This window comes from Vombatus ursinus, unplaced genomic scaffold (assembly GCF_900497805.2).
Source record: "Vombatus ursinus unplaced genomic scaffold, bare-nosed wombat genome assembly UNPS02014797.1, whole genome shotgun sequence".
In the NCBI taxonomy this organism is placed as follows: Eukaryota; Metazoa; Chordata; class Mammalia; order Diprotodontia; family Vombatidae; genus Vombatus; species Vombatus ursinus.
Window position 1 is genome coordinate 9,959,987 of NW_020954575.1, and position 11,652 is coordinate 9,971,638.

Below are 11,652 nucleotides of genomic sequence, written 5' to 3' on the forward strand. Positions count from 1 at the left end.
TTCTCATCATTTGGGACAGAATAACACATTTGGGATAGAATTAGTTGCCTGAATTCTAGTTACTAATTACTTTATTTCTTGAAACAATTAGCAAGAGCTGATGGGAGCGTAATTTATTATTGTCATTGTTATGAGTGGAATTAAGGATTCTTCTTTCTTAGTTCAGTTTAATCTGTAGCCATCCATTAACTAAAGCTCACTAGGGACTCCAAACTAACCCCTGTGCTCCAGGAGGCAATGAAAAGGCGTGAGTGACTAGCTTAAAATCCTTTTAGTCTCAAATTGCTTTCATTCAAAAGAGAAGATGCTCAGTAAGCAAGCCAGCGGAGTGTCCGTGTGTGTCCGCGTGTGAAGACCACAGACAGAGTGTTATTTGCTCATGTTTCCCCAGATAACATAACTCTAAATGAGACTCTTGCTTCCTAGTTTTGGCTTTACTGCCTGTTTCAAAGACATATAGTGCCTAGGACACACAGAAGAACTCTGAATTCTATGTGGGAACCCATTCACTGAGGTAAGGGTAGAGAACTTACAACTTCTTTGAGGTCCTAGGGAGTTGACTGGGGGTACACAGAGGTTTAATGACTTGATTGGGATTACATAACTGAGAAGCATGAAAAAGCACAGAAAGCACTATAGACTGGATTTAAACCTAGGCCTCTTCTTCTAAAACCAAGATCAAAACTAAAAAAAAACAAAACAAAACATGAGCCACAGCAGGGCCCATCAGTACAAGTATTCCTCTCTTCACCAGGCCAAGCCAGAACAGCCAACAGCTCTACTGGCAGCTGGGTGGGCAAGTGGGTAGAAAGCTGAACCTGGAATCTGGAAGACCTGAGGTCCAGATTCTCAGAATTCTCCAGATGCTCAGAAACTTAACAGCTGTGGGATCCCAGGCAAGTCCTTAACCTTTGTCTGCCTCATTTTCCTCATCTGTAAAATGGAGATAATAGCATCCATCTCCCAAGGTTGTTATGAGGAGAAACAGAAATAATATTTGTAAAAGGACTTTGCAAACCTTAAAAGTGCTATATAAATGCCAGCTCTATTTTTATTGGTATCATCATCATAATCTAAAATTTAATCTCAGAAATTTATGCCAAAAATTGGACCTGCCATAGGAAAATGCTGTACTGAATTTGAGTGCCTTTCCTTTGTTGATTATTTTACATTTATCCTCTGTTGTTTGTATATAGTTAGCATGTCGCCTCCCCCATTAAATCCTGCACTCCTCAAGGACAGGAACTATCTTTTGCATTTCTTTGTATCTCCTATTAGCACAGTGGCTGGTCCTTAGTAGACACTCATTAAATGTTTTTCAACTGACTGACTGACTTAAGAGGTCCCAAACAGGTTAGATACCCAATGGAAGGTAGAGTAAATTAGAATTTACTTAGAGAACATGTGCTGGGATTCCAACCTAGATTGATCCCAGTCCACCCAGTGTTTAGTCATCTACCATGTGAAAAGACCTGTAGGGGGCTGGGGGATATAAAGACAAAAAAGGGAAAAACAGTCCTTGCCCTCAAGGAATTTACATTCTACTTTGGAGAAACAATATGTAAACAGTACATAGGGGAAAATTTAAGGCTGGAGAGAGCACTAATGGCTAAGGGAATTAGCTAGGTTCTTCTAAGAAGTTGCTTCTATGAAACTATATTCTGAAAAATAAGCACTTTTTCTTAGATCTTCCAAAGATGAAAAGGGTTACATGAAGGAACTCACAAACTGGTCCTTATTTATTTCTTAGAGCACTGAGATTCTGGGATAATTTGTAATAACCTTTGTGTGACAACAAATAGCCAAGAGAAACTTCATATGAAATTACAATCAGTTAACATCTGAGGAAAACAAGAACTGAGACTAGAGTTGACTCTAAAAACTCTTAAAATTGTAGACAAGCTGTCCAAGTGTTGAGTATCTGTGTGGTGGAGAGTTTCCATACCTGGACTTTTTCAAACTGATGGCCCAGATTTAAAATAAAAACAAAATACCCTGCAACTTAACCTATTTTCACAGAAAAAAATGAAAAATATGTCTGTTTATTTTTTTATATATTTAGATACTGGTGACGATGTACACAGTGAGATCCCAAGTCTCACTTATTTTTTTCTGAATTCTACCAACTTTTAGTGTCCATTTCACATTTTAACACTTGATACACTTTCTTGCTTTGAGAAGAAGATGAACAAGGGTTACACATGATGAGTAGGCACCACTGGGCTGTGATTTCTGTTGGTGGGAGGGAACTTTTGAATCGCTGTGATTACTACTTAGTATTTTTTCTTCTGCATTAGTCTTGTCTTTTCAACTAGTCTGTAGCTTCCTTGAGGTCAGAGACCATGCCTTATACATTTTTCAATATCTCATGGCATCTACTAACATTATGAGTACACAGGAGGTGACGAATACTTGACGATGGAAAGCATCCTCTTCCCTCTCCATGGAGATTGGTTATAACAATGTTCAATAATGTCACCTGACGTATTTCCATCACTGTTAACTATTTTAAGGAAGACTAATCCCCAGCTCAGCTTCTTGGAACCTAGTGAGGATGTTTGCTGGCAAATCACTATCTAAATAGAACACTATGGTTCTACAATTAACAGCAGGGAGATACCAAAGCAAGCCAACTCCAACTCACATATTCAAACAGAAAAACCAGTAATCCAAATTAGCAAACAATACAGGAGTCTTTAAACTTGGCTTGAAAATTTTTATATGATCTTTTTACAAGTATAATTTCCTTCAAAATTATGTTTGGCTTAAGCAAATACTGAAATTATAAAGTAACTGTCTGAGCACACACTTTTGGGACAATAATCAGTCTGAAGTTACAGCTACTGCTCCATTGACTACAGAGGAAAATGCTGCGCCCGGATGAAACACTGAGCTGAAAGTCCTAGTTCCAGCTGGACCAGACTAACTAGCTGTGTGAACTTGGGTAAGCTAATTTACAACTCTGGGCCTCAGTTTCTTTGATGAGAGGGGCAAACTAGATAATCTCTAATTTTCTCCTCTACCTCTATGATTTTATGATTCTCTGCTTCATTCCTATACCAGAAACTACTATTGCCAAGTATTGATTTGGGCATCACGGCGCTAAGAACATGTAGTTCTTTCTAAGGCGGAACAAATGAGCTGCCATTAAGGCTTGGAGAGACAAGAAGGAATAAGAGAGACTAAACTACTTGGGATGATCACTAGTTGTAACCCCAACAGAAAGGGAATATAAGAAAAAAGAAAATCAGGAAAGGAGGATGATGGAGTAGAATAGAGATAAAACATCTCTGGAATTCAACTTGGAGAGTCATTTCATTGATTCATTAGGGCTATTTAGGGCTGTCCTTGTATTGCTATCAGGCTGTTGTCCATGTAATAGAGCCACAGTAAACGGTTGTTAGTGACTGAAATTGGAAATCTGAGACATTCCAATATTTACCCAACAGCTCTCTTGATAAACACTTCCAAAGCTCACAGGTGAGGCGTGATTCTGCCTGATTAGTACTGTAACCATGCATCACTGATGTAATGCTAGAATAAATAGAGAGAGGCGTGCAGGGAAAGGGAAAGCAATACGGTTTTTATTCAGGTGGAAGGAAGGCAGAGTTTGCAAGCAGTCCAGTTAAAAAGAAACTCACCAAGGTTACTGAAGGTCATATGGAAAAAAGATGGGAGAGAACAAAGGGGGGACAAGTCAAATAAGCTTCCACATCCAAAACATGGATAATCCAAAACAGTAAAGAAAAAGAAACTAATATCAAAGGAAAAAAAAAACCCTTAATTCAAAGCCAAATGTTCCTAGAAACAACCTGAACATCAGAGGTATCTTGATTCAAATACAACAAACTGTTAATATTACAGGACTTGGAAATGTAATTGAAATAGAAGATGAAGCTCATGAATATGTCACTGTATAAAAATAATAGAAAGTATTGTGTGCATGCATGCGTGTGTGTGTGTGTGTGTGTGTGTGTGTGTGTGTGTGTATTTGGGTGGGGAGAGGGGCTATTTTCAGCAACATCTACACAAATGGCTTGAATGAGTTAAGGGCCTTGATGCTGGTCTGAAATCACTTACTCCTTATTACAAATTAAGACTTTCTCAGAATCCTGTTGAAACTAAAATTCATATCAAATGTAAGTTACTGCTCCATGAAATTAAGCAGGACAAGTACAACTTCCTCAGCTGCTAACCTCACTCAACTGTTTAGCTCCCTATAAATATGGAGTTCTTTGCTGATTTAAGCGTTACCTCCTTCTAAGTAATAATATATATTTATATGTATGCATATATATGCATGTGTATATACAATAAATATATGTATACATACACCTGTGTGTATACACATACTTGCATATACATACCTGCTTTCATGCACACATAAAACCCATACAAAGTAATACATATACATACGTGTCCACACATGTATACACACATACGCAACTTCCAGTGAGGAAACTCCCTCTACCAATGCAGATTGACAATTGCTCTGCAATTTATAGTCATAGGAACATTACCTGGTGCTCTAAAAGTGACTTGTCCAGGGTCACACTGCCAGTAGGTGTCAGAGGCAAAACTTGAACCCAAGTGCTTCCTATCTCTGAAACCAGCTATGTAGGCACTATATCACGCATCATCATAAATATGTGCCTCTCACATGGGAGAGAGGCAGCATGGTGATCTGATCCTGCCCTTGTCACATACTGGCCACGTGATCCTGGACAAGTCACTTAACCTCTCTGTGCCCCAGGCAATTCCCTATGACTATAAAATGCAAAGCAGGTGTTAATCTCATCACTCATACTATGAAATCATAGGATGGATGGAAAGATAGACAAATAAATAAGTTAGATAGGTAGGCATATAGGCAGTAGGTAGGCAGATAGACAAACAGGTAAATTATATAGACATAGATAGATAGATAGTCAAATAGATAAGATAGATAGATAGATAGACAGATAGATGGATGGATGGATGGATGGATGGATGGATCGATAGATAGACAGATAGATAGATAGATAGATGGATAGATAGATAGATAGACAGACAGATAGATATATGATAGACAGGTAGGTAGATAGGTAGTAGGTAGGCAGGTAGACAAACAGGTAAGTTAGATAGACAGACATATATAGGTAGAAAGACAGACAAATCGATAAGTTAAATAGATAGACAGATAAGTTAGATAGACAGGTAGGTAGATAGAAAGCCAGACAGCCAGATAAATAGATAGATAAATAGACAGATAGAAAGATAGGCAGACAGACAGACAGGCAGGCAGGCAGGACAGATACATGGATAAGAGATAGAGCTCTCTCTCTGTATCTGTACAAATATACATGTATATACATAAATATGTATATTTTATATGTATGTATTCCTGCTGAATTTTTAAAAAATCCTTCAGAGGTCAAAGAACTAGGAATTTTAAGTCTTTATTGTGATTGTGTTAAAGTACTCACCGATAAGGTAAGCTGGATCTCCTTGTGATTACAGTTTTTAGAAATCCTTTTCTTCAAAGCTCTTACGGCCTCTTTTGGCCTGTGACAACAGAGAAGCACAGTGATCAAATCAATTTTCCTGATTTCTAAAAATGTTCAGAGATAGAGAAACCCAAGTGGGATCATGAGTCAATTTCCCATGCCAATTAAGGAAAACTACAGAACTATGGGAATACCAGAGGCGAAATCATACCACTTAATTCAAGGCTGATGAAAGTCCAAACCTTGGACTACCAAGTCCAAATCAGTTTCTATTCACCACATTATGCAGCTTATAGTGAAATATCCTTCAAAAAACACTGAGGCTTGTTCATCACCTCCCCCATTAAAGAATGTTTCTTGACCACCTATTTGCTGTAACAGGTAACACGCCACAGGAATGACTTTGATCAGCTTACATGATTGCCATTTTAAGCAATGGTTGCCAAACCCCAAGAAGTTATTGCAAGGGGGTCTGAAAATCTTACATGCACCAAACATTGACATTTTACTCTTTTTTTTAACCTACCTGGGAATTTCATGGATATAGAAAATTTCCTCTAAGAAAACCCCCTCTACCAATGCAGATTAGCAACTATAACTATAATATGAGAGAATTGCCTGGGGTCACTGAGAAGTTAAGTGAGATACCTGTGGATGACACAGCAGGGTTTAACAGAGGTGAGACTTGAACCCAGGTCTTCCTGGCTCCAATATTAGATGTCTATCCACCATACCATAGTTGCCTTTAATATTTAGTACCAATGAAATATGCAGCATTAACACAGTACAATAAATATGCCTTCTGTAAGCTGTATGCTTAATTCCCTGCACAATCAAGTATTACTGTTTTTCAAATGTAGATGCTATTGGAATGAATAAAATCCAAGCAAAAAGTATAACAGACCCCAGATCGGATTTTTGTCATCAGGTATTTTCTCAATCAAAAGGCACTCACAGAACAACTACTATCATATAAGTGTTGACAAAATTTTTTGATGTGGAGAAGAAATCCTCACATTTGAAAAGGTGAGGAACCACTATTTTGTAGCAAAAAATTAATGAACTAATCAGAATTCAGAGGCTAAAGTTTTTATTACCTGTTAACATTTCTCTGAGGCTTATTTCATCCATGGAAGAAAGGTTTAACTAAAGAAATTAATTAGTTACATGGCAAACATTTAAACTAATGAAGAGCAAACCATTTTCAAGTACCTTAGCACTCTCCATTTGCATATAATAAATGGATGTCAGCTACAAAAATTTTTTGTATTAAAGTATAATAGTCGGGACCTCTACTTGACAGCTGAACTATGGACCAGAGAGTAATCAAACTCTATTTCTCAACATAATTTATAATCCAGACTAATTTCTTCCCTTAGTTCTGATTAGTGAAACTCCATAGGGTAACTTCAGTGGATTGGCGATCTCAGAGATTTCTCTCTGTATCATCGAGATCAGAGGTGTCAAATGTGGTCCATGGGCAACAAGGCTTACAACATTCTCAAGTGCTGAAGAACCAGATTAAAATGGATTTGGGAAATACTTAACAAAATAAATAAAACTACAATAAAACATAGATTAATATATGGTTTTCAAAGTCAACATGAGAGCCTGCAGGGATTCTTATGTGTCCTGTTTCTACTTAAGTTTGACACAACAGGCATAGATTACAATCCATTCATGCCTTCCTATCCCATGACATGCTTGTCCACACAGCCTCAAATCATCTACAACTGGTCTTCCCAATGTGATGGGGGCTTCCTCTAGGTTTTTTAATATGATTCAGGTACCAGTTCAGTATGTAAGCTATGCACACTGTCCATTAGCCTTTACTCTCAATACATGACCAGCCTACTTACCTCCCTTTCAGGTCATACATCTCTAGGATAATCTCTTTTGGACTAAATCTAGAAAACACAGAGGCAGTGCTATGTGTGAAGCTTCTGAACAAGTGAATCAGGCAGGCTGTTTTCAGAAGAATGAGCTAGGTCCTTTGAAGATGCCCCTCTTCTAGCAGGCAACATCGGCCCCCTGTACGTACTCACCCGTCTTTGCTGGTGATAATCATGTCACAGATGTGCATGAACTGGCCCCAATCTTCAGTCTGAACACCTGCAAACGTAGCCTTTTCTGCAAAGAAAAAGCAACTGTTTTTTACTCTTGGCAAGAACAATTTGAAGATAATCTTTCATCTTCCTGAAGCACAGTCTGAAATTTTGATAGGAAAGTCTCATTAATTTGAAATCATCAAAAGTGAGCAAAAGGATTCATTCATTCAAGAAACATTTATTAAATGGTTACTGTATACAAAGGAAAGTGCTAACCCCTAGGGATATAAATAGATATCATAGTTTAGAATCATTTTGTATTTATTTTTTTCTGTATATGTGGTATCTCCCAGCAGAATTAAGTGCTTCAAGGACAGGGGATTTTGTTTAACATGTTTAACAAGTGGAACTGAGGTCCACTTAAATTTGATTTGCACTGTAATTTAACCATTGAAGAGTTATTGTTATATTGTTTAATGGCATTATTTTTTAAAAAAATGCAAATATGGATCATTATGTACATATTATACAAAGTCCTAGCCTTCAAGGTGATTGCATTCTACTGAGGAATATAACTAGGTGGTCACAATAGACTTGGGAGTCAGAAAGACCTGATTTCAAATTCAGCTTCAGCAACTAACAAGCTTCATGCCCCTGGGCAAATCACTTCACTTTTTTCAGCCTCAGTTTCCTTGTCAGTAAAAAGCATAAAATAACAGCACTTACCTCACTGGATTGTGAGTATCAAATGAGTCAAAAGAGTTTTGCATACCTAAAAGATCTTTGTAATGCTAGTTGTTATTATTATTAATTACTATTATTTAGGGATACATAAATACAAAATTATCTGAACTGGATCATTCATTATTGTAGGAAATTCTCTCATCAGCAATGCAAATAGGCAACTTATTTGTAACTTAGGGTCTTAGAGAATTTCCTAAGTGCTTAAGTGACTTAGTTCTCAAAGATCACATAGACAATAACAGAATTTCCTGCTATCCCATGCGCCTAGTTTCCCCTCAGATACATACATGCATACAAACAAATATACATACATACAATCTACCTATCTCTATTTTTTGTAGTGATTTGAGGAAATAGGGGTGAATACTTGGAGGGACACAGAGGGAGGAGATTGTAACTTGGAAATGCCTCCAGAAGGAGGTGGGAGGTAGCACAGCAGGGCCATGAAGGGAGCTGGGGATTCCAAGAGGCAGAGTTGAGGACAGAGAGCATGATTTAAAATCTGTCAGCATCCAAGTACAACTGCTGCTGTTCCTTGCTCTGGCAATCCCCATCAGCTGGCCTATTAGTAAGGCAGTTCAGGTCCCAGTGACTGGCATCAAGGGCCAGAGTGGCTAGCTGAGAAATCCCCCAGCATGCCAAATGCTTCTTAATTTGCTTAGAAATGCAGTGACTAGAATGGCAAGGCTGAGTCTCCTTCACATTTTCTCCTGTGAAACTTCAGACAAGAAGATTTTAGGTAACGCTAAATCCACAAGGCCTAGCTTCTCCCCTGGCAGTAGAAAAACTTTGGAAAAAAAATAATAAAGGCCAACCCAGAGCTATAATTTTCCCCAAAGTTCAGGCCAGCATTTGGCCAGGTGGGTGATCTGAACTTTCTACTCCATTCATCGTGGGGTAAAGGGGAGGAGAACAAGGCAGGGGATAGCTTTTTTTGCAAAGGCATGTCAGAGTCTACATAGTCAGGGAGTAGGGTGAGGGGAAGAAGGTTTGAGGGGCCTCAGCATGGCTGCCTTGAAAATAAAATCTTCCCATACTCAGGTTCAGCAGAAACTGAAATTGCCTAATAATTCCACCACTAGAGTCATTGCTTTGATATTCAAAGGCAGTCTTTTAAAAATGCAAATACATGTAGAGAAGAGTATAAAAAGTCCCTTGCAACTCTGTGTAAATCAATTTTAAAAAGTCAGTCATAACTATGTGAATAAGTTTATCAGATCCTGCCTTTCTACAGGGAGGACTGGGAAGTTGGAGGGTAGGAGAGCAAAATGGGTGATGACAAAGGAGTTCCAAGCACTCGTGATGTCAATTTGAGTCCATCACAGCCTTAATTAGGGCCATCCCTCATTGGCATTGGTGAGGGGTGGTGGAAGACATCTGGTTTCAGAGAAGGGTCATTCAGCCAAGGGCAGTTAAATGGCACCATGGATAGAGCACCAGCCTGGAGTTGGGAAGACCCAAGTTCAAATCCAGCCTCAGACTAGCTGAGTGACCCTGGGCAGGTCACCTACCCTGTTTGCCTCAGCTTCCTCATCTGTAAAATAAGTTAGAGAAGTAAATGGCAAACCACTCCAGTATCTTTCCCAAGAAAATTCCAAATGGGGTCACCCAGAGTCAAACACTACTAAAAAATGACTGAACAACAACATTTAGCCAAGACTGGATGAGGTTCCTCCAGCTACTATTGATGGTACTTGACACAAAACTTCTGCCCAGGGCTCCACCCCACAGCCAAATACTTAAGATCACCGGTCAGACCATGATTGTCAACACCTCAGACACTGGGTTCTTAACATATCATACCATCTTCCTAGTTCCTCAGATCCAATGAATCAGTCAACAGACTTTTATCATGCACTTAACTACAAACAAAGTAGAGGCTAGGATAGAGAGCTGGCCTCCACTCAGACACCTGCCATATTGCCATGGGCAAGTCACTGAAACTCTCTGTGCCCTAGGCAACTAATTATATAAATTGCATAGAAGATACCAAACTGCAAGGTGAGAAGGAATTTTCTCATCCAGAAGTTCCCAATACCAATGAATTTGCAGGTCCAATTCCTATTGCTACATTCTAGGCACTAGGGATACAAAAGTGAGAAAGTCGATGCCCTATTCTACATTCTACAACGAGATAAAAAAATGTTTACAGATACCTAAATATTGGATATCTACAAGACAAATTACACAATGATGGAGGAAGTACCCTTGACAGCAGGAGAAATCAGGAAATGTCTCTGGAACAAAACACTTGCAGAGCTGAGCTAGTTCCATTAAAGTGCTTAAGCACTGGCTTCTATTCTATTATACTTTAGGGTTAGAACGTCCCAGGGAAAGAAAAGGAATAAATTCTGAAGTTTGGCTCCCCAAGCCACCAGTGGCTTTCAGACCCCTCCCTCCTAAGCCCAGCAATTGGTCTAATCTTTACTCTTTGTTTATCCAGGAAAGCCACAGGTCAGGCTTTCATGGTGCCAATTTCCTTTTTTAATGAGAAAGGCCCCATTGTGACAAAGGTTTGGAGTAAGTTTCTGGGCTCTCCTTGAGCTGACTCTCCTCCCCATCCCCCAGGCTCCAAAAATCTGAGGCAGGGCACCACAGGTTGGGCTCTTCCCCTGCAATCCCAGGTTCACCTGGCGCACTTCTCTCCCCCGCGACCAGGAAAAATAGAAATAAATCTTGGAAACCACACTACGGGGGCAGACATGGGCTCGTTGCCTACGAGGGAGTAGAGGTGTTTGGGACAGGGAAATGGACTAGAGTCTAAGGTTCAACAGCCAAGGTAGGGGTCTGAAGAGTGCAGGTGCCATGAACTCAGTCCTCCGCTGGCAGGGGACTACGCAGGAACCTGGCTCAGGTAACTTCGCTGAGGTGCTCACCCCGCCTCTTACCTATCAGGTGGCCCACGGAAGTCCCGAAGGGATCTTTGTGGCTCTTCCCAAACGCCATGGTGAACCCTCCAAGCCGGGCCCAGGAAATCCGCCTACGCCCCCTCCTCCTCCCCCTCCTCCTCCAGTGGCCGGCTCCTCCCCTGCTCCGCGCCCCTGGCTCCTCCTATCCAGCCGTATTCTCCCGTACTCTCGGGGATCCCTGGCTCTGCGCTTCGCCTCCTCCCCCTCTCCTAGCAGGGCGGGGCGTTCCGAGGCGCCCAGCCCACCTGTGGCACACCCAACCTCCCTAAAGCTGGGGTGGTTCGGCTCACCCACTGCCTCCAGCGGCCAGGAGCCTTCTCTGGGCTGCTTAGCCCAGGGTGGCCAAGAGGCGGAGCAGTTCGCTGCCCATACCGCAGGTCCGGACAAGCGGAGGTAGCGGGGCGCCGCGAAGCGCTGAGCCCAGTGGGTGTGACGTGACCGAGGCCGCCGGGTTCTCGGGAAGAG

General features: G+C 40.6%; 1 protein-coding gene across 1 annotated transcript in view; it reads right to left on the reverse strand.

Moving 5' to 3' along the window:
• TOM1L1 (target of myb1 like 1 membrane trafficking protein) overlaps positions 1 to 11,257 on the reverse strand; it is a 45,968-nt gene extending 34,711 nt beyond the window's left edge. Inside the window, exons 1-3 of the mRNA XM_027870304.1 lie at positions 11,167 to 11,257; positions 7,532 to 7,616; positions 5,466 to 5,544 (exon numbers count right to left, since the gene is read on the reverse strand). Coding sequence (XP_027726105.1) covers positions 5,466 to 5,544; positions 7,532 to 7,616; positions 11,167 to 11,224 — 222 coding nt within the window. The 5' untranslated portion in view covers positions 11,225 to 11,257. The remainder of the gene's footprint in view (positions 1 to 5,465; positions 5,545 to 7,531; positions 7,617 to 11,166) is intronic.
• Between the last annotated feature and the right edge of the window lie 395 nt (positions 11,258 to 11,652).